Genomic DNA, 23,751 nt, shown 5'->3' with positions numbered 1-23,751 from the left:
CAACTTTTCTTCTTTAAACCTAAGAAAGCCTGTTTATGCTGGTTTCTTTCCATTATATTTGGAAAGCGGTGAACAAGGATTCACCAAGGGGGAGCTAAAAACATGATGTGTTTAAAATTAAACCCTGTTACAGTAAGACCAGGTGAAAGCTGAAAGGGAACCCTAGACCTCTTTCTCACCTGGTCATAACAATATCTAAACTTTTCTTTTATATCTAATAACTTGGATTATTTGCAAGCAAACAACAGTTCTTGCACAAATATATTTGAATAAAATAACTAATCTCATCTTTTAATAGCACAAGCTAGCAATGGATATGAAGATTTTGCATGATCCCACCAACCCGAAGAACAGAAATCTTTTACACGAGAACTATGGGATTCAGCTTCCTCATATTAAGAATACATTGCCTGAAGTAAGTACAGTAATTCCTTTCAATATTATGTTATTTGACAATAATGGGAAGGCTACCTGTAATTGGAGCATGCCAATTAATTGGTTTTCTAGGCTTTATTTTCCCTCTTGATGTCCAAGAAGATTGAGCAATGGATTGAAATTTGACCTATTCTGTAATAGGGGCAGTAGTCTTCAGAGAAAGGTGTATTCAGTCTAAATGGACTTGAGCCCCTAGCTGGTACAGGCGTTTTTTTTGTTAGTTTGGAACAGTGAATGATGCTGATTCCCATTCATTATAATGAGAGCTCTCAAGTCTGTAGTATCCAATCCCAGTGCCAGTAGTACAATTGGCCTCAGCAATCCAGATTAGGCAAAGAAAATTCACTTGGGGCTCCAGCTCCTCATTGTCATGCCAGGGATCCCTGCACCTTGGATAAGATACCGAGGTCTAGTGTGCCTGTTTGTGGATGATAACAATCCATTAGCATTGTTTGAAAAAGAGCAGGGAGCTCTCCTGGTGTCCGATTGACAATTCTCCCTCAGCCCATAGAATTACATACAATTTTACAACACCGATAAAGGCCATTCAGCCCAACAGGTGTATGCCAGTGTTTTTGTTCCATATGAAAAATAGATTTAATTGATAATTAATCTCAGTCCTGTTTTTGAAATCTTGTTGTAGATAAGACATAGCAGTTACTGCATTTCAAAGTAATTCAGTGCATGTGATGTATTTTGAAATGTTTCTGAGAGACTGGATAAGGTGCTTTATAAATGCAAGGCTTTTTTCTTTTTAATTGAGGCTGTGTCCTTGAACCCTGCCTGACGCTCTCATATAGCATAAGTATCGTTCTATATTTTCTCTGCAATCCTTTTGTTTAATGATTAGGATTAATTATAGGACTAAGGACTTATAATAATTAGCAGATATGGTTAAAGTCTATTTGGTTTAATGAAGATGTACTTGTAGGGGTCCCTTTATTTCAAGGGGATAGCTAGCATGCTGGATCTATTTGCTGGGTGTAGCAGCTCAATGTGATCTCTTTGTATGATTATTTTTGAAACAAGATTGAATGGGATACCATAAGAAACTTCTCACCTTATGCACAGTGTCCCTCTCTTGTTCATTCTCTGGAGCAATCTGTGTTGTCTTTCTCTGTTTGATCAATAATGCTATAGTGCTTTGTTGAACTTTCCTCTCCTGCTTACGTAGGCAAAATAAGAGAGAACACAAGATAACTGGTAGTTAGGTAATGCGAAGATTTAATTTTATAAGCCTGTGGGCTGTAGAAAGACAGGCTTGCAAGTGACAAAGGTAGAAATTGACGATATCTCTGCTACTGTTTCGAACCTCACCTCCTGAAATACTCCAGCCATTACAATGGTGTGGGTTGCCTTGTACTGTGGGCTCTGTGAATGCAACAGTAAAGAAAATTCTAATACTGAATATTCAACATACAAATTATACATGGTCCTTTGAGTGGAATGGGTGGGTTGGAATAAATGCACTTTTCTATTCCTTTTTATTAATAAATAAAAAAAACCCTTTTACATGGTGAATTACTTTTGGAATGAAGGGACTGTTCTAACATAGAAAAATGTGACAAGCATTCTGGGCTTGATTTCAGCAAAGCCATGGAGAAGTTTTAGTTTAATGACAACATCTGCAACACAGATGAAAGTCACTTGGTTTTCAGGCTGTTACTTGACAGATTCTTGGCAACGAAAGCAAACTTTGGCAACTAAATGCATGCGCTCAATAAATGAAAAATTGTACTGTAAATGAGCAAATAAAGCTTTTAGTAATTAGAAAATCAGGAAATCCAAAATATTTTTACGCTTTCAACAAGGTCCTGTACTATACTTATCTATTACATAGATAAATCAGCTTGGATTCCAATTTAGCTTTTCAGATTAAATCAAAAAAATTTGACAACTGAGTTCATGCAGCTCAATCAATGCAAAATTGTATATAATATTAGAGTGTAAGGGAAGAAATATTCTGGTTGCTTCATGTGGCAGTATTCTACATGCATTCCTGAAGACTGCTTCTGGTTGGTACTTCGATCAAAAAGAAATATCGACCAGAGGAAAACTTCATGACAGCATTTACGATGTTGCTACCCAGAGGATTATAGTGTCAGACTGGCAGTGTTGCTCTGCAAATGCTTTATGTGCATGTCTTAAATTCCACCATTTTAAAACAAATGGGTTGATGTGGAGCATTAAAAACATGCACAGAGGAATTTAGTATGTGTATTAAATGGGAACAGAGTCAATGGGAAAATATGCCCTATAGTGAACAGAGAAAGCACCCACACCCACACCACAGTCCAACGTTCCTCATTAAAATGGATCTATCTTTTCTCCCAACCACAATAGCCAGCCGTTTTTAGCCAACTGGTGATGGAATAGTTTAAGGATGTATATGCTACTACTAACTAAACCAAAATACTCCGACATATCAACTCTGATCAGCTTATCATTTAACAAGAAGGCTGTGAGTGATTAGTCTTGCTGAGGGCTTGTTGAGGATTGTAAATGACTTGTTAAAATTGAAAGAAATATTGCAGGAGGACATAAATGGAACATAAATCCCAAACCACTGCTGAGTTCGTAGTTAGTCAAAGGAAGGAAAGGGTATCAGCAGAATACTAACAGCGGTGATTAGTGCAACAGAGTTTGGAACCCCACAGCATCATTGTCAGTTATTACACAATGAAAGGGGAGGTGGCAGAGTGGGTGCACAGGGGACAAAGGAGTAATGCCACTGTAAAAATGGACGATTCTAGGGACAGAGTCTATCGCATCAGACACAGCTACCTGGACCTCCCTAAGGACTACTGCAATATGATGTTTAGGTTCATCAGAATTGCTGTGTGTGAGCTGTGTCAACTCGTCTGCCATGACTTGCAGGGACTACAATGTGAGTCGGAGTGAAAGTGTGTAATTATAACTTTGGGAAATGGTGTTAAGTGGCCGATAGCGAATTAGAAACCCACCCAAATTCACCTTCCATTGACTTCAATGGACAGGAAAATCGGACATGGTGTACAATGGACGGCTAATTTGACATTGGCCATTTTACACCGTCACCCAAAGATATAATTAACCCCAAATTCACTGTTACCACAGAAACTGCCCAAGCGGCAACAGGGGATAATTCAGGAGTCAGTTTGTACGTTGTTCAAACTCCATCAAAAATTTAACTGAAGCCAAACCACAGATGAATACACTTCGGCAGCATCCACCAGAAGCAGGAGCAGTTAGAGTTTTGTCAATCACTCACCTCTCCAAAGGACAAGACATAATTGACAGTATGCATCTAGCATGTGGTACTCCTATTGTGCTTATCCCAAGAGATTGTGTACTTTTATATATTATGGCATTCTTTCAAAGCCCTCGTAGCTGCGAGAGTCAGGGTGGTAGGTGGCTGCTGACTCAATTGGCCAGCTGCTTATTATACAGAATGCCCACTCTGTCCATCCGCAAATATCAATGATGTACATTTATCAGTGCCAGGAGTATTCTTTGCTTGAGTTGCTAGAGTCTCAGTGCTTTCTGAGGCATTGCTTGAAGCTATTTTTGCAATTCTTCATGGTGACAATCAACTGTTGTTGACATTATTGTTTCTCAGATACTTTGCCTTTGTGCATGTGTCCCTGCTGGAGACAATTGCCTCATGAGACAGACCTATCTGAGTGTAGCACAGTGAACCTTTGTGAGGTCTTAGAATCTCCAAGGTGTTGAAGATGATCTTAACTGAGTTTTGGATTTTTGACCCGAAAACCTGGCAGGAATGTGAGCGTTCATGAGAGATCCTTTACTGCACTTTCCTCATCGATAGTAGATTACAGTGCAAATAATGGATCCTCCATGCTTACACAATCATGAATATGAAGCCAAGGGAACTCACAATAAGTTCCATGTATTCTGTTGGAAAACAGAACTGCAGACCATAATATCTCAAGGCAATAGAGCAGGGACAGGCAGTATGTTAGGCCTCCAACCATCACTTGCTCATTCTTCATCAACCCTCACATCTTCTGTGCCATCATCAGCAGTGACACATGCTGTATCCAATGCTCAATCAGATCACTATCTGTACGTTGTCAGATATCTATCTGCACTATTACTTGATGCAAGTCTGGTGTTAACAGCTACGGCTGTGTTATTTCTTTTGTGCTGCACGAACTGCAGACAACTTGATTTTCTGTGACTGGCATAGTAGTCATTGTGAGTGCATAAACACACTTATCCATTTGGATATTGTATCAATACTATATGAACTATTAAGCACACTTGCACTTACACACATTGATGTAACATATTTCATAATCATAAACTATTAGATAAATGTACGCATCTGGTCTCAATCCAGTTTCCGTAGGTGCAATGCTTTACTTAACCTCCTTCCCCATTATGATCACTAAATGCTCTTTGAAAGTAGTTAAAGGCTTACTCTGCAAGAGAACTACCTGTGCCATTTGCCCTCCTGTTATGTGCCAATTTAGTTTAATATTATAACAGCACCAAATGTTACCAAAGGGTGGTTTCAGTTATATAGATTATTTTTTGTTGCACCATGCATTTGCAATTGTGGAATGTATAATGTAATTTATCTAAGCCTCGTAGTTTTATTAGTTCTACCTTCTTTATCACATCCTTCATGCTATGTGGGTACAGCAATTTTTGCCTATAAGTACCAACACTTATATATTCCATATATTTTATATTATTTATTTATATATATATATATATCCTTCATCTTCAAACCAAAACAAGCTGAATTTACAACTGTTATTCATTCATTTCTTTGTGTGATTAAATTGCTTTTAGCATCTATCTATAAGTACTAAGGGTTTTAAATTCATATTAATATCTGTGTACATCTTTCATTTCCATGTTAAATCATGGTAATGCTCTTCTTCAACATGATCTCACTCCAGTCTTTGGAGTGGTAGACAAACGAAGTTAGCCCAGTTACAGCCTGCCAATATATGTGAGGCTGGCTTCTCAAGCTTCATTTGTCAAATACACAGACCAACAAGACCTCAATGTATATCTAGGTCATTAAGCCAGATTTGGCAAACGTTTTGTGTAACCATTTGTAAATACTACTTTTTTTTGAATGAATACTATTAACGCACAACTGGATTAACTACATTTCCATCTTTTATACTAGTTAAGTTGCTCATCAGCTGTTTGAGAAATGTGAAATGGGAATTATTACAGGTGTGTCATAATTGGCAATCATTCTTGCTGTTCCCATTAGCGAATTCATGTTGCACAAAGTCAGCCACAGTAGAATCAGGAGCATACACAATTTTGATTATTAAACACCACAGAAAATATGATTATTCACTGTTTGAGGAAAAGAAGGAAAATATTCCCCAATGTATAATATAGCACACAGCTTGGCCAGTGGTGCTGTGCAAAAACAAACATAATATAACCATAACATTAGGAGGAAGATTATTGTAAAGCAGCACTCAGAGACTGGATGGGATCAGGCACTAATGTGCAGTTAAAAAAAAAGCACTTTTGTGGAACAAACTTAGCAAAAGCAATATTGTGAATGTTTTTATCCTGATGCTGTTGCCTCTTGTGCTGTTTGGCTTGTGCTCCATTTATATCCTATGCACTCGATGTTATAATGAACATTGCTCCCCAGGAATGAACGATTTTGTACTCAAAGAAGTGGACAAACTACCACAACAATTTAGGTAATTAAAAAAGCAGATTATCGCACTCTGATCATTTAAGGATATATATTTTTTACCAAATGTCCTAATCAGTATGGGCAGCATTGAAAGTCAGGTTTGTAGAACTGCAATTTGCTACAGTTATGTGACTTTTTACACTTCATTGAAACCATTTGACTTGTTTATGAACATAAGAACATAAAAAGTAAGAACAGGAGTAGGCCATACGACCCCTTAAGCCAGCTCCGCCATTCAATAAGATCATGGCTGATCTGATCTTGGCCTGAACTCCACTTTCCTGCCTGTTCCCCATAACCCTTGACTCCCCTATAGTTCAAAAATCTGTCTATCTCAGCCTTGAATATATTCAATGACCTAGGCTTCACAGCTCTCGGGTAGAGAATTCCAAAGATTCACAACCCTCTAAGAGAAGAAATTCCTCCTCATCTCTGTCTTAAGTGGGAGACCCCTCATTTTGAAACTATGCCCCCTAGTTCACAGAATTGTTACAGCACAGAAGGAGGCCATTCGGCCCATCATGTCCACACCGGCTCTCTGAAAGAACAACTCCCTCAGTTCCATTCCCCTGCCTCTCTGCATATTCCTGCACATTCTTGTTTTCATATAACATATAGCTGTAGATTCCCCCATGGGGGGGAACATCCTCTCTGCCCCTATCCTGTCAAGTCCCCTCAAAATCGTATGTTTTAATAAGATCACCTTTCATTCTTCTAAATTCTAAAGAAAGCGGCCCAACCTTCCTTCATAAGACAATCCCTTCATCCTAGGAATTAACCAAGTGAACTTTCTCTGAACTGCCTCCAATGCAGGTATATCCCTCCTTAAATAAAGAGACCAAAACTGTACACAGTACTCTAGGAGCGGTCTCACCAATGCCTTGTACAGTTGTAACAAGACTTTACTACTTTTATACTCCATCCCTCTTGCAATAAAGGGCAACATTCCATTTACCTTCCTACTTGCTTTACCTGCATGATAACCTTTTGTGTTTCTTAAAGGAAAATCATGTCTAACTAACTTGCTGGAGTTTTTTGAGGAGGTAACAGAGCGGGTTGATGAGGGCAATGCTGTTGATGTGGTGTACATGGACTTTCAAAAGGTGTTTGATACAGTGCCACACAAGAGACTTGTGAGCAAACTTATAGCTCATGGGATGAAAGGGATGTTAGCAACATGGATATGAAATTGGCTGAGTGACAGGAAACAAAGAGTGGTGGTTAATGGGTGTTATTCAGGCTGGAGGAAGGTTTGTAGTGGGGTTCCCCAGGGGTCAGTGTTGGGACCCTTGTTTTTCCTGATATATATTAATGACCTAGACCTTGGTGTACAGGCCACAATTTCAAAGTTTGCAGATGATATGAAACCAGGAAGCATTGTGAACTGTGAGGAGGATAGTGTCGAACTCCAAAAGGATATAGACAAGTTGGTGGAATGGGCAGACAGGTGGCAGATGAAGTTCAATGCAGAGAAATGTGAAGTGATTTATTTTGGTAGTAAGAACATGGAGAGACAATATAAAATAAAGGGTACAACTCTAAAGGGAATGCAGGAGCAGAGGGACCTGGGTGTATATGTGCATAAGTCATTGACGGTGACAGGACAGGTTGAGAGAGCAATTAATAAAGCATAGTGTTCTGGGCTTTATTAATAGGGACGTAGAGTACAAGAGCAAGGAGGTTATGTTGAACTTGTATAAGACACTAGTTTGGCCTCAGCTGGAGTATTGTGTCTGATTCTAGGTGCCGTACTTTAGGAAAGATGTGAGGGCATTGGAGAGAGTACAGAAAAGATTCACGAGAACGGTTCCAGGGATGACGAACTTCAGTAATGAAGATAGATTGAAGAGAAGGTTGAGATGTGATTTAATAGAGGTATTCAAAATCATGAGGGGTCTGGCAGAGTAGATAGAGAAACTGTTCCCACTCGTGAAAGGATCGAGAATGAGAGGGCACAGATTTAAAGTATTTTGTAAGAGAAGCAAAAGTGACATGAGGAAAAACTTTTTCATTGAGCGAGTGTTAAGGTCTGGAATACACTGCCTGAGAATGTGGTGGAGGCAGGTTCAATTGAAGCATTCAAAAGGGAATTAGACTGTTATATGAAAAGGAAGAATGTGCAGGGTTATGGGGAGAAGGCGGGGAAATGGAACTGAGTGAATTGCTCTTTCGGAGAGCTGGTGCGGACATGATGGGCCAAATGGCCTCCTTCTGCACTGTAACAATTCTGTGATTCGTGTATGCGCACACTCCGAGCCCTCTGTACCGCAGCATTCTATAGACTCTCTCCATTTATATAATGGTTTGCTTTTCTATTCTTCCTACCAAAATGGATAACCTCACATTTTCCCACTTTATACTCCATCTGCCAAATTTGTGCCGACTCACTTAGCCTATCTAATATCACTTTGTGTCCTCCTCACAAATTGCTTTCCCACCTATCTTTGTCTCATCAGCAAATTTGGCTGCAATACACTTGGTCCCTTAATCTAAATCATTAATTTAGATTGTAAATAGTTGAGGCCTGAGCACTGATCCCTGTGATACTCCACTAGTTACAGTTTGCCAACCTGAAAATGTCCCATTTATCCCAACTCTCCCTTTTCTGTTAGTTAGACAATTCTCTGTCCATGCTAATATATCATACCCAGCACCATGAGCTCTTATTTTGTGCAGGAACCATTTTTTGTGGCACCTTATCGAATGCCTTTTGGAAATCCAAATACATTACATCTACTGGTCCCCCTTTATCCACCCTACTCGTTACATCCTCAAATAACACTCATAACTTTGTCAAATTCGATTTCACTTTCACAAAACCATGCTGACTCTGCTTCAGTGTATTATGATTTTCTAAATGTCCTGCTACTACTTCCTTAATCATGGATTCCAGCATTTTCCCAGTGACCGATATTTGGCTAACTGGCCTATAGTTTCCTGCTTTCTGTCTCCCTTCTTTCTTGAATGGGGGCATGACATTTGCAGTTTTCCAACCTGCTGGAATCCAGAATCTAGGGAATTTTGGAATATTATAACTAATGCATCTACTATCTCTGCAGCCACTTCTTTTAAGATACTTAAATGCAGGCCATCAGGTCCAGGGGACTTGTCAGCCTTTAGTTCCATAGTTTGCCTAGTACTTTTTCTCAAATGATAATTGTTTTAGTTCTTCCCTCCCTTTCCCCCCGATTTTCTACTATAATTGGGATGTTTTTAGTATCTTCCACTATGAAGACAGATACACAATATTTGGTTGAAGTTTCTGCCACATACTTGTTTCCCATTATTAATTCCCCAGTCTCATTCTCTAAGGGACCAACGTTACTTCAGCTACGCTCTTCCTTTTAATATTCTTCTAAAAGCTCTTACTGTCTGTCTGTTTTTATATATCTTGCTTGTTTACTCTCATAATCTTTTATCTCCCTCTTTATTATTGTTTTAGTCATTCTTTCCTGGTTTCTAAAATTTTCCCAATCTTCTGACCTACCACTAATCTTCGCAACATTGTGTGCCTTTTCTTTCAATTTGATGCCATCCTTAACTTCCTTAGTTAGCCACGTTCATCCTTCTCATAGAGTTTTTCTTTCTCAATGGAATATATCTTTATTTATATTTCATAATTCTCAACAGACATTTCTCAATGATTTGACAATTACCTGGAATATATTTGGAAGGTACATTGAAGTGCTTGCAGTCAAATAGCCTTAGAATGTATTTAAAATGGAGGGATGAAAGTTATGAATTTAAAATAAAATCAGCATCTGAACAGTTATCAGCACATATCCAAATTACGTGGAAGTGCTTGTCATGGTATTTAACAGTACCCATTATGCATAAGTGTACCTTGGCTCCATTTGTTTTTATTCCCCATTTTTTATAATAAAAACTGCAGTCAATATTTATGGATTGTTCCTCTTGTATGTGATCTGGCACACGTCTTATCCATTAGATTACGGTTACGCTGCAGTAATTCAAAAATTGTGTGTTGCGTTCATAAAATCTTTACAAGAAATACACAAATTAATATAGTGTCACTATGTCAAAAATAGGAGATAATTGCCAAGGCAGAGCTCAGGAACAGATGACTACATTCAGTATACTTCCAACCCAGCATTTGGGAAGTGAAGGTCACCCCCATCTCTTATGATAGAAGAACATTTGTTGGTAAACAAATTAATCTTTCTAAAGGTCACCATTTGTTTAAGTTTTTATCCAGCGCTTGTCATCTGGAATACAAGACATGTCTGTCATTCAGCCACGCAGGGTGCAACAGAAATGTGCTGCATGGATGCAGTAATGGTGTTCCAGTGTGTTTCAGCATTCTTTGGTAACATGGTGCCTGATTGGGATGCTATGGGCTGCTGGTTTACAGCTGTCTGTGGGCAAGATAGAGGTCCAGCCATGAATTACAATAAGATAGGTCCATACTTTCTGACTGGTACAAGCTGGACTTCTGCCTGGAACTGACATTTTCAGTGCTATCAGCCAACACATATCTCTTATTCCTCCCCCTTTTTTTTTTTCTCTCCTTTTCATTTTTTTTTTATTCTCATAAAGCAACGCTTGAAATTTCACTAAAGTTCTGCATCACGTGAACTCTGCAGATATTTTTTGCTACATCATCAAGACAGCCACATTTCCTGTAAATGAGTATTGAAGTAATAACTGCTCACAGATTGCAGTATCCTTATTTGTCCCTTACATTATTTATATCACAAGATTGTCCTCTGTTTTGAAGCATTGTTATTCCACATTGAGCATTTAATTTTTAATAGTACCTGGAGAAAATGATACCAGATATGTGCAGCAACCATGTCTCTTAAAGAATTGCCATGGTTGCTAATTTTTCTTACATATTACCAGTCACAGTACTTCAAAGTAATTTACTCTAAATGAAATACTGAGCAACATTTCTGAGAGGTGTAGAAGGCATTAATAATTTTTTAAAATGTTTACAGTGGTAAAAGTCCTTGAAAAAGAGGATGGAGTGCTGCCTGTGCCTAAAAAGAGTTTAATTAGATACATATTTCTTGATGTTTACTGATAATCTTTGAATATTTTTGATATGAAATACTATCCCCTCCCACTTTATATGCACAGAATGCAACAGCTATGTCCTACTGTGATGCAAAGGATCACTGCAGAGAATGTATGGAATAGTTTAAATCAGTGGTTGCCAAGTAAGCAGGAAAACAAACAAAAAATAAAGCAAAACGAGAGGGCCAATAGTTACATTATTTTTGTGTTCTTCCACTTTCTGTATGGAAGCTGAGGTAACCGTGCATCCTAATAGCATTTCCTTACTTTCTTTTGATAAACAGCAAAGAAAAGCCAGGTGTACAACACTGAATTCTGGCGCTCTCAATATCTCCCAGCCAGACAGGCCATGAGTTGAGGTGTAATTCTGCTGGAGTGCTGGTGAAAGGTGGATAATTTTTGGAAGTGCTAGAGCACCATTCATCTAAATTAATGGTATTTACGACCCTTAATAGCCAAAAGAGAGAAGAAATGTTCATCCCACTAGACTGGACCAGAGTTGAACTGATGTCCTTATAGCGAAAGGGCTAAAAGTGAAAAGTGTCTCAACATTCCCCTTCACCTAATTACCTTTACTGAGATTAAAATAAACTTGCAGAAAACACAAGTTCACATTTAAAAACATAGAATTTAACAAAAATAATTTATATTAGCATTGGTGGGGGGGAGGGAGATATTTAAAATATTTTGTACATGTACAATAAAAAACAGTAATTAGAAATAGAAAGCCTTCCAACTGAAAGCCAGAAAAGGCATAACATAACTAGCAGTAATTTATTACAAGTGAATACCATATTAACTTCAGATGTCAACAGTTAAACCGTTGAGTTTTGACACTTTGGTGGGCTATACTGATGTTTACTGCAAGTTAATACGCACGAAATTCACAACAGCAGTTTATAACTAGTACCTCTCAAAACGAAAAGGAAAATTCATTCATAGCTTTTATTTCCAACAGGCACCTTTGCAAAAACTTGTTAAAGGTCCTACAGTTGGCACGCTTGCCATTTTGCCTGCTTCCCACCGTGAAGATCCATCCCTCCTTCCTCCATTTGTATCTGAAAAAGATGCAAGAAAAGGTCAGTGCTCGAGCGGATCACAAGATGTTATGGGTAATGAAGTTCAGCAGGAGCCAATTCTAGGATTTTGTTCTGCTGTGTTAGTCATAACTACAGAAACTTGCTAACCACAGTATTTTTTGTGTGAAATTTGTACTTTTAATTGGTGTGGGATACCACTTGGTCCATATTGGACAGAATTTCTCCGTGCTCTGCCTGAACCCTTGACACAAGGTGGAACAGGACTCCTCCATGCTCTATGGCTTTGTGTACAAGCTCTCTGGCAGGCTGCTTAGTGCACCTAGCATTTCCCAATGTATGTCCATCAGTCTTCTTCAGTATCCTGGGCACTCAAAGTTAACCTCTGAGTCCTCTGCAGCAGAACTGCTATGCAATCTCGCCCTCTTGCAACCTAACCCTCCACCCTAGGTCCTGCAGATTTGTGCTCGCTGATTCAACACGTGATGACCTGTCCTCTAGCCTACCTTATAATGTATGTGTGATGCCAGTCCCTGAGGTGGTGCTTGTAAGATTAAGTGATGCTGCATCTTTTGGAAGGCTGGCCTTATCTTCCTGAAGTGACAGAGGTGTCTTAACATCTTCAGCACCTGAAATAAAAGAGAAGGACATGGGTCAGTTTGTGATGTGAAGGGAGAGCAAAGAAAGAAGTGACTGTTGAAAGTATCTGCAGTTTATCATGCAGATTGTATAGGATGAGATAGAAGTAGGAAGAGGGAAGGAGGTTAAGGTTTGAAGAAACCATGTGTGACATCTCCTCAAGCATTGCCACTTGCCACGTCAGTTGCTTTCTTCAACAGGGAGGAAGTGTGCAGTTGAGCTCAGTCTCCTCTGGAGGCAACTTCCTGTCTGGAGTTGTGCATGACTTTCTCCTGCAAAAAAAAAAGGGAGTGTGCTATGGCATCCCTGTGTCGGGTTGAATAGCTGATATGTAATGTACCTTGTATGAGGTATGGTGAATTGAGGATTGCAATACTAGTGAGTATGTGAATATGAGGAGAAGAAGGTGGAATGAAGTCTGTTGCAGTGATATTAGGAGATTGAAGGGAAGGGAGTGTGAATAGTGAAGCTCGAGGTGTTAGCAGAAAATAAGACAGCAATATTCTTACCTTGAAAGCTCTGGTAACATCATTGAACTTTTTCTGGCATTGCAGCCATGCCCTTGGAGTTAAGCTCCCGGTATTGACCGCCTCTTCTCACTGGTTCCAGAGGTGTTCCCTGGAGAGCTTCCTGTTGTCTGTAGCCAGAGTGCACCTCCCCTTTTAAGAGGTGTTAGCTGCCTTTGTGGCGCTTAATGTCTGCCACCCCACCCCCACACCCCCTCACCCCAAATCAGATGTACAGCCAGTGAATAGTATGGATTGTGCTGGCTAAATGTCAGAATCATTTTAATGAGATCCCAGAACAAATTTAACATGCTGCCTCGGACCGCCTGAACACAGGTGATTGAATTTCTAGGCCTCTCAGCCTGGGCTGAATTTGAATCTATGCCATGAGATGAAGGCCAGGGTCTAACCTACAGCACTGTCCAATTCCCTAAAGCTATAGCATACTGTTCTGCATCAAATAATTATTTTGAATTAATCACAGTTACTGCTGCTAATATTTTGTTTCCCTTATAGGTATTTTGAGTTTGATTGAACGAGGCTTAATTCCTCCAGCGTCTGAGCTGAACGTTAACCCACCCTTTATCCAACACAGAGCAGCAACAATTCATGATGCCCAAGAGAAATATAGGAAGCCAGCCCCAGAAATATTCGGTAAAGAGAGTGCTAAAGACAGTTTTTTCTGGTCATATAAATTGCAGTCTAGTAAAGACATTGCCTGGTGTACAGTTAAGCCACATGGACCAGAAGGTCGAGATTCAGTTTGGGTCTGCACTGATTTCACTGATCTTGTTCACAAAAGCATTTGGAGCCCTGCAGTTAACCTTGGCATCCCTGACCTAAAGAGGAGGGAAATAAATCATTCAGGATTCCCACGCCTGATTGCTTTCTGGTGATTCCTGCAGTAGCGTGAGAGTGTGAGTGTGTTGAATGAGTACACTATTAGGCTGAGTTATGATGCCCTCCTTTGTTGAATGACCTGCTAACATTCACTGCCTGGGCTTTCAAGAATAGCCAAACAAGCAAAGTACTGAACCATACCTATCATTACTCAGCACCTTCAGGAAACAAAGAGTTAAAAATAAAAATAATCAAAGAAGGAAATTGCATTGTGATCGAAAGTACAGTTGGGAGGCAAAGTGAAATAAAAGAATAAAGAAGTAAATACAGTTTTTACCATGCAATTCACATGCTTCAGACTCCTGCAGCAGTACACATATCAAGGATACATTACAAAGAATTGTGGATATGATTCATGTCCTATAAGTGACCTGGCTCATGAGAACGAAAGTCATGGATGAGTTACGGTCAGTGTCACAAGTAAGAGATAAATCATTATCCCATAGGTCTTTGTAACTATTCTGTTTAGACTATACATTAAAAATTAATTGGGTAGAGAGGTTAAAAAAAGAAGGCTGGTTTAATGGTGCACTGTATTCCTTGGAGCATTGGTTTCAGAGTGGCTGGAGGCAGTGTGAGCCCTGTATCGTGTAGTATGGATTGGGAATGTTTACATTTTCAACATTCCCTTCAAACAAACTCTCAAAGGAAAAAAAGGTTCCGGTAATTATAATGAGAAGTCATGTAATTTTCATGAAGTATCAAAGATATTTGTTGCTTTATTCCATTTAGAAAGGAAAAATTTATATAACTCCTCTTACATCCTCAGGAAGTCCCAAAGCACTTCATACCCAATGAATTATTTTTTTGAAGTATAGTCACTGTTATTTTGTAGGTAAATACCACAGCCAATTTGCATAGAGCAAGGTCCCACAAACAGTAAATGAGGTACAAGGTCAGTTAATCTGTTTTTTGGCAGTGTTGGTTGAGGGATAAAGGTTGGCCAGGCCACTGGGAAAACCCTTTGCTCTTCTTTGAACAGTACTACAGGATGTTTAACACCAACCTAATAGGTGGATAGAGCCATGATTAAAAATCTTATGCGAAAGACAGCACCCCGAACAATGAAGCACTCCCGTCACTACTACATTGAAATGTCAGCCTAAATTATGTGCTCCGGTCCTGAAGTAAGGCTTGAATTCATGTCCTTTTGACATAGATAAACATGCTATCAACTGAGCCAGACTGACATTTTTGATGAATTTTGTGCTTCTTAAGTGGAGAGGTCAAGTGCTGGGGAATGGAATACTTTGCCATTTTGGGCAGCTCGCTCAAACCGGTCCACCTGATACCAGCATACTGTATCCTGTCCAGTAGATGCTTATTTTCCATAGGAAATGTGATGAAGGTGCCAACATCTTGCAAACATGGTGACAGTCACTTCCCTGATACAGCTATTCACTGCAGATTCCCAATGCAGTAGCATCAAAATTTTCTGCTGTGGTTGCCTTCATTTCCATAGGAAGTGCCTACTCTGATCGATATGTTCTGAGCAGGTCTTTGTGCAGCAGATGTTACAACATTATTACAGGTGGGTCTCCTGTGTCATGTCCAGATCCCGGGTAATAGCAGGTGTGGTCAAAGCATCTCACGGTTGATTGCACTTGCATTTATTGGATCCTTATAAACTCCTCTTCCTCATCTATTATTATATAGGGCATTCAACACCTCAAAAACATTGCCATTCTCACCTCTTTATAAATTGTAACGCCAAAGCCAGCAGCAATAAAAAATAATGAAGCAAATTATTAGTGTGAGAGAAAACCCAAAGATGGAGCACTCTCCCGCAAACCCAATTAATATTTGGAGCTGAGCACAGAAAAGGGGACAATAAAATGGAAAAAAAAATCTTGAAAAATTTGGCATTCTCCCTTCAACAACAACTTGCATTTATATAGCACCTTTAACAAAGCAAAATGTCTCAAGGCATTTCAGAAGAGCGTCATTAATCAAAATTTGACACAAACCACAGAAGGAGATAAAAACAAAATACTGCAGATGCTGGAAATCTGAAATAAAAACAAGAAATGCTATAAATACTCAGCAGGTCTGGCAGCAACTGTGGAGAGAGAAGCAGAGTTAACATTTCAGGTCAGTGACCCTTCAGGACAGAAGAGGTAGGTTTTAAGGAGCAACATAAAGGAGGAGAGAGGTAATGAGGCAGAGAGAGAGAATTCTGGAACTTAGTACCAAGGCAGCTGAAAGCACAGCTGCTAGTGGTGGAGGGATTAAAATCAGGGATGCACAAAAGATCAGAATTGAAGGAGCATTGAGATCTTTTTAAGATTTAAAATTTAAGAGGCTTCAGCCAGTGAGCTCTCAGTGCGTGTGTGTGTCCATGTTTTAATGGGTAATGCTCACACTATCATAAAATTTGGAAACAACCCTTCACAATGGTGTTTAAATATTTAAATGAGAGCGTGATCCCACTAGCTGAACCTCAAATCATGCCTCTTAGAATCAGATACTTAGCAAATTGGCATGAAATCACACAGACTATTTTACAACCACTGAATGCAAAGCTCCACCAGTGACACAGAGCTTCAGAAAATTTATCATGGTATTTTTTTACCTTAAATTTATTGCTTATCAGCACTACATCTAATGTGATCCTTCTAAAATTAGACTATTGTTACTGGTTTCCAGGTACTTATCCCAAAAATGCTTACTGTATAATCGTTAGCGAGTCATATACACATGAAATAAAACATCTGGACAAGAAATCAGGTTCCAGACTACCATTAAAGATTGACACTGTTACTCCTGCACCTTCATCCATATCGAAGTCATCAGCTAAGGACATCAGTGCAGTTCAACACATGCTTGGTAAAGAAATGGTGCCGTATGAGTTTCATCAGCCACAGGTATGGAGAACAAAGTGTATTGTAAAACAGAGCACACTGTATTTTTGTAAGGAACTTCTTCAATGTGAAAAGTAATTTAATGGCAGGGATTGCATCCACACTCAATAGAGTACTGGTAAAGATAACTGGCAGAGATTAGCAACACCCTGAAAATTGTGGGGAATGACTGACAAGTCCACTCCTGGCATTGTTGTGGCCATCTCAAGCTTCTCTTGGCTTACTGCTGGGCCAGATCATCTGCCTGAGTGAGGCAGTAAACCCATTCAAAATGCAAATTGGATCCTTTGACGTGCGTTCTAGAGGAGAACTAGGTGTGCGTGTGCAGTGCATGCCCTCCCACCACTCCTCCCAGCATCAGTTGGTGGTCCAGTCAAGGAGGCGCCCAGCAGTTAAGTTTGCATTTATTGTTGTGGGGCTGGGAAGAGCACACCTGCTCCCTGGGCTCCACACAAAACAAGCCTGGGCTGCTTCCACTTTGGGTCCCACCCTCCTGAAATGAATCCCCAGTGAACCTAATCTGCAGTCCAGCTGAAATCCACTGGGGATGAATATCTAGCCCCAGGGTCATACTAAACAATACAGATCAAAACCTGCCAGGTTTATTCACAGTCTTTGCAGAGTTAGTTGATCAGAATCAAGATACTACAATTAGCTCCAAAGCTCCTTGGACTGGAGAGGGACTATCATCCAGGGTTCCTGTTGCTGATTGCTATCAAGTGAAACCCCCACCTTCTGAAGAGAACACACGTAGAGACATTGGGTGAACACTGGATTGGGGTTAGTTGGCAATATGGCAGCTGGAGTCAGTACCTTCAGGAGAAGAAGGAGGCTTGCTGTGATGTTCTTGAAGATGCTTAGCTTCCTTATAACTGTTTAGGCTCACAAATGAGAATGGCAATTTGGGCAGGATAGTAGATAGCTGCTAGCATCCTACTCAGCAAGAGTCACCATCTTCAAAAGGAAAATAAAATCTGCTCCTCAAACCATGCACAAATTAGTAATAAGAGGAAGTTATGTCTTGGATCTGAACTGTTCCACAGATTGCCCTAGGAGTCTTTGGGTGCTGTCACTGCTTGAAACTTAAGGAAATGTGTTCTATTTATCAAGCACCAATATCTTTTCTCTTAGTGAATAAACATGCACAAAGAACAAAAAATGTGACCATAACATAAGGATTGACTTCTTCCCTTCCCACTCTAAATCACTGTTGATACTCTAAAGAACACTAAATTCCTTTCCCAGCGCCCCCTCCCCCTCTTTAAAAGACATGCTGTACTGTTATACCTCCGTAAACTTAAAGTCCAATTCTCTTCGGATATCCATCCAGCTTCTTTTTAGAAGTTGTCGGTTGACCTTAAGTCAATTATCTTGGCTCGGACTCATTAAATTAATGATGGTTGAGAGGATTAGGAAACCGGAATAGAAGGTAGCATTGTACAAACATTCCATATAAAATAACACCCTGGTGACAACATCTGACACAAGTAGTAACACAACTTAAGAGTTTTGATGGCAGTGGCTCAGTGGTAATGTCACTGGACTACTAATCCAGAGCCCAGGCTAATGCACTGAGGACACGGGTTTGAATCCCACCATGGCAGCTGGTGAAATTTGAATTCAATTAATATATTTGGAAATAGAAAGCTCGTCTAAAGGTGACCATGAAACCATTGTCGATTGTTGCAAAAACCCATCTGGTTCACTAATGCCCTTTAGGGAAGTAAATCTGCCGTCCTTACCTTGTCTGGCCCACATGTGACTCCAGACCCACAGCAATGCGGTTGACTCTTAAGTGCCCTCTGAAGTGCCCTAGAAAGCCACTCAATTCGAGGGCAATTAGGGATGGGCAATAAATGCTGACTGAGCCAGTGATGCCCACATCCCACAAAAACAAATTTTATAAAAAAGCACAACCACGAGGGCAAAGTGCAGTAATTTGAACTCTGACACTATTATAGTCTGCAACACATATTCTGCTTTTGCATTGGGTCAATTTCCATAACAGATATCATCTTCTACCATTCAGCTATTTCTCTTCCATTACTGACTCTTAAGTTTACCCTTTGCAGTGCTTACTTTCTATTACTGGCAAGTTTTGCCAATACCTTGAAAGGGTGGATCAAGCAGCATGACATGGGTAAGATCGGCATGTATTGTGACATGGTCCAATTAGGTAAGATGCTCTCAGATCTGTACGGTAGAAAGCAAGGTAGAGGTATTCTTTGTCATATTTTACCAGGAAAATTGTTGTTCTTTTGCCACTAGATACTGCCAGTGGTGCAGTATTATTTAGACCTGACATAGATCATACTACGATGATGCCAGTAATGTTGTGGAATAGCAGCTTTTTTTTGGGTGGAAGATGGATGCGAAGAACGCACCTTAGGGCATTTACCAAGTTGTCTCCTAATCATAGAAGCTTTTTTCATAGGAAATATATTATCACATTAACTAGTGAATTGCTGACTAATGGATTTAATGGGTTTTTCCTAGTGCTTTACATAGCATGCATTGATGTTTAAAAATTAATTACTAATTGATGTGGTTGATGTTCCAATTTCCTGCTTTCTAACATAAAGTAATTCGGGAACCAAGTAGAAAATCAGCTAAATGTTATTTAAACAATAAGACATGTAATTATGCAAAGACCTTTCTTTTTTCTAACTTGCTGCATAGGATCTGGCTCAGAAGTTCTAAAGCTGAACCCAACATTAAACTTTAGACATAATGATCAAGAATTGAGCATTCGATTTAAGACCCTTGGCCAGGCTCATTATTGGTATTTTAATTTACTGTATGCTTTGTGCTGTGGAGAAGGTTTACTGTAAATCAATAAGTAGGAAGGGTTCAACAAGGTTAACAAGAAATGTATCAGCAGTGGCGTGATGGGGTGAGTGAATGGAAACACATCAGGAATCTATGATTTCTGAATGTTGCGTGTTTAGAAAGTACTTTCAAGTTACTTAACTCAAACTTTATAATCTCATGTTGAGGTGATTCCAGGAATATCAAGATCCAAAAATAAAGGGAAGGTAGAAAGTTAATAGCTCCCAGGTTATCAGCTATGGCTTCCGCCTCATCCTTGTGTGCTTAAATCTTTGTTGTGCCATGGTGGATGCTCCTGAAAATCCATTCACCTTGGTTCCATTCTCAGCTATATTACTGAGTGGAAGTGTCATTGGAGACCAGCTGTACCCTCACAATGGGGATGGACTATAAGAGGTAGAGTCCTCACTCAGTCACTGCAACATGCTTCCTGATGGTCACCTTCAGAGCAGTGGTGGGTTGTGACATTGTCTTCAAGCCACTTTTTCACCATGGTAATTGGGGAACATGAAGAAAATAACCAAAAAAATAATCTTACTGTCACACAAAAAGAAAACTGATATATGTTTCAAAATCAATTAGCTGTGCTGTGCTGGAGAGCAGTGAGAAGCAGTTTCATACCAAAAGCTCCCTGCATAGTTCTTCATATGAAACATTAAATCAAGCCTACCTATTGTGGTAGTTCAGGTGAATATTGACGATCCTATGGCACGTTATGAAGAACGGAAAATGCTTTCAATTCCACCAAAAAGAAGTGGATTGATTAGTTGTTCGTCTCATTGTATTTGTGGGACATTTCTGTGGGCAAAATGGCTGCCACATTCACCTATGTAGCAGTAACATCAACTCCTTACACATGAAGCATTTTGGAACTTTTCTAAGAGACGTATTAAGGTGCATCTTAAATACCAGTTCTTCTTCTACACAATGAGATCTTAATTTTACCTGTGCCTTCACATCTAATTGCAAAGCGTGGGGTCAGTTGGTTTTCTATGGAGAAAAGGGACAAAAAACCCAAAGGGCAGGCATCTTGGATTGGATTTTCAAACTTCCGGGCAACCAGTTAGGAAGTGGAATTGGCCATACTCCCTGGTGACTCAGCAAGCTTATTCAATGAGTAGCTGAGCCACACTGATCAAGAAGATTGCAGGTTCAGAGCAGAATTCAGTTAGTTGTTTTCAGCTGGACTGATATCAGCTTCAGCATCCCTTGGCTAGGGAAGGGGAAACCATCCGGGGTTCCTGCTCCTGATCGATATCTGACAACCCCCTACTGGAAGTGAGCTTGTGTAAATACCGGGTGAGACAGGATTAGGCTGGGCTATGTTGAACAGTTGAATAACCTGCTGTTAATCACTGTCTAAACTAAAACATGAGCAATGTCTACTTGTACAAGGTGTTGGAGGGCAACTGATGCTTGCTGAATTATCAGCTGGAAAGAGTCAGTACTTTCTGGAAAGCAGAGAGGAAAATTTTGGGAGCAAGACAGTAGAATAGACAGAGGCCATGAAGTAATCAGTAACAGCAAGCAGCTGTTGGGGGTGGGAGAGTGGGATGGTGGGAGAACTGAAAAAGGCAGGGAAGCCCCAATTGGTGGGGTATGAGATTTTTGCGTTTCTCTTGCTGTTAAAATTTTATTTGGTGAGAATTTGGTTTTACATGAAGGTTTTATATTGTGGTGTATGCCTTTATGAGAAACAAACAGGTGTTAATTATTACAAAATGAAGTCCTCAGAATTAATGTTGGGAACCTTATTCAAAGTGGCAAATTAGATATTTTTTTTTCTAATGTGTTTATAAATGTAAGTTTTTTGGGGCGGTTTTGTGCTTATCAAGGTGAAAGATTGCAGTGTTAAGGAATGGAACAGTTGTCTGTTTTGGTAGAAATCACTTAATGAGAAAGGTCTGTTTTCCTCCTTAATTGATGACTCATTAATGAAACAATGGCAATATGTGACTTTGAAACATGCAAGTTTTGAGAATGCAATTTTGTAAGCAGAGAAAAACAGGGGACTCTTCTGTTTCTCAGTAAATGGCAAATCTCAACCACTTTGCAGCAGTTACATCATGACTGACTACAGAGTAAAGCTCACGCCAGTCAATCCCACTGAAGGTCATCTGTACTGCATCAGTGTGAACTTCTCACACCAGCCAGCAAGTTAGAATTCTCAGTTTTACATTAATTTATGCCTAATTGTAGGCAATTTAGTGCTATATCTTCTGTAAATTGTCTTAAAACTTCAAAAATTCATAACCAAAGGAACAGGAGTAGACCATTCAGTCCCTTGAGCCTGTTCAATTAGACCTGTAACTTAACTCTGTCTACCCTGTTTTGTCTTTGCATCCAGCAGAGAGCCGACTTTCATCCAGTTAGTCTGGACTGGATTTGAACACAGAGACATGAAGGACAATATCATAACCCGCTTCAATACTTAGACCCTCTAGTCTCATCGTCTCTGTTTCATCCCCCAGCCTCTTATTCCTTCCCAATTTCCATATGTGAGTAGCTTGAGACGCTCCAGTCTGCAGGTGTAATTTTCCCACCAATACTGCTGCCCTAAGCCGATGAGGTTTGGCAGGGTGGGTGGAGTGGGGTAGTTGGTGGAGAGGAAATATGCCTGACTAGTGCTAGGATAGCAAATATATTAAAGCAAAACCTCCATTACTGGCTATAATTATGAGCATCCCTCTGATGTTTAATAGAAATTAGCATATAATCGACAACGCACAAACTTTGGTCTTTTTTGTGATTCACCAATACCTTAGGGAAGGTTGATGCATACAATACAAATAACAAAAGGAATGTAATGCAGTTGTGTTCACCAAGAAAAGATGAAACAAATAAAGAAATAACGAGTGGGCTATGCAATGATGCAACGTTTCAGCTGAGCTTATGTCCTGCCAAAAACTCTGACGGATGATCAGGGAGGCAGGTATTTAGAGTGGTGATTCTGGAGGTTCCACTGAACATTCTTTATGTGGTTTCTTAAAGTATAATTGACTGCAGAGTGAATACATCTCATTTTTTAACTGCTGTGCTTTATTGTAAGTACAAACTATGTGTAGGTGAATATATTTGATCAAATGGAAAATTATTTAAAAAGATCCTTGCTTGCTAAAGGTTTATGGCATATGATAATACAATAGTTTACTTTGACAATTTGTCCATAACTGAGTTAAAACCTGGAATTTAATGTAACATTTTATTCTTGCAGCAGTTTCAAGTGGTGCCAATTCATCGGCCCCAGGAATTTTCACAAGCTTACTATGTTACAATTTTCAACGGCAAAATAGATTATACGGCTCCAGACATCCTGGCTTTCAAACAACATTACCAGTTGTCCTGGGGACACATCCTTTCCTTTTTGGAATATCTTGAGAAGAAGCTAAGAGAATACGATGTGCCAGTTGCCATTGTGGAAGGCCAGAAGTTGGCAAAGCTATCGGTTGTCTTTGAGCTTAATTCACGGCCCAAATGGGAGGACCTGCTTCCTGTATTGAAAAATAAAGAATTTGTGGAGGAGATCATCAAGCGTCCAGGCCAGCAGTACAAGGGGCCAGATGGCTTTGAAATAGCAGCCACAAAAATCCAAGCTATCTGGAGGCAGTACCAAAGCAGGACCGCGTACCTCATAGTTTGTCGCCAGAAGTGGGCAGCAGGTGTTATTTCCATCTCCTGGCTCATGCGTGCTCAAAGGGTGCGGGTGAAGAAGACCCTAAAGCAGTCACGTCAGAGACACCTGGAAAATTTTCGCAGCAGGGCCAAGGTGTGTGGAGCTGCCAGCTGTTCCGCCAGCCCTTACTCTCCAAATATCTCCGCCTGAG

The 23,751-nt window shown here is 39.8% G+C and overlaps 1 protein-coding gene and 1 long non-coding RNA gene across 8 annotated transcripts in view; one reads left to right on the top strand and one right to left on the bottom strand.

Moving 5' to 3' along the window:
- The window catches only part of iqch (IQ motif containing H), a 153,829-nt gene that overhangs the window by 20,876 nt on the left and 109,202 nt on the right, over positions 1–23,751 (top strand). For 5 of the 6 annotated variants that reach the window (XM_068018149.1, XM_068018150.1, XM_068018148.1 and 2 more), the window contains 5 exons: positions 299–415; positions 12,114–12,234; positions 13,854–13,991; positions 16,884–17,101; positions 23,142–23,693. In XM_068018149.1, coding sequence (XP_067874250.1) covers positions 299–415; positions 12,114–12,234; positions 13,854–13,991; positions 16,884–17,101; positions 23,142–23,693 — 1,146 coding nt within the window. The remainder of the gene's footprint in view (positions 1–298; positions 416–12,113; positions 12,235–13,853; positions 13,992–16,883; positions 17,102–23,141; positions 23,694–23,751) is intronic. The other variant, XM_068018154.1, reaches the window with a different exon arrangement.
- LOC137352557 (uncharacterized) overlaps positions 1,646–23,751 on the bottom strand; it is a 175,338-nt gene continuing 153,232 nt past the window's right edge. The window contains exons 2-4 of one of the 2 annotated variants that reach the window (XR_010969731.1): positions 12,699–12,821; positions 12,066–12,213; positions 1,646–1,806 (exon numbers count right to left, since the gene is read on the bottom strand). This is a non-coding gene — a long non-coding RNA (uncharacterized lncRNA). The remainder of the gene's footprint in view (positions 1,807–12,065; positions 12,214–12,698; positions 12,822–23,751) is intronic. The other variant, XR_010969732.1, reaches the window with a different exon arrangement.

Source organism: Heterodontus francisci, chromosome 38, assembly GCF_036365525.1.
Source record: "Heterodontus francisci isolate sHetFra1 chromosome 38, sHetFra1.hap1, whole genome shotgun sequence".
Taxonomy (NCBI): domain Eukaryota; kingdom Metazoa; phylum Chordata; class Chondrichthyes; order Heterodontiformes; family Heterodontidae; genus Heterodontus; species Heterodontus francisci.
The sequence above is the reverse complement of the archived record's forward strand: the minus strand, read 5'-3'. Positions and strand labels throughout refer to the sequence as shown.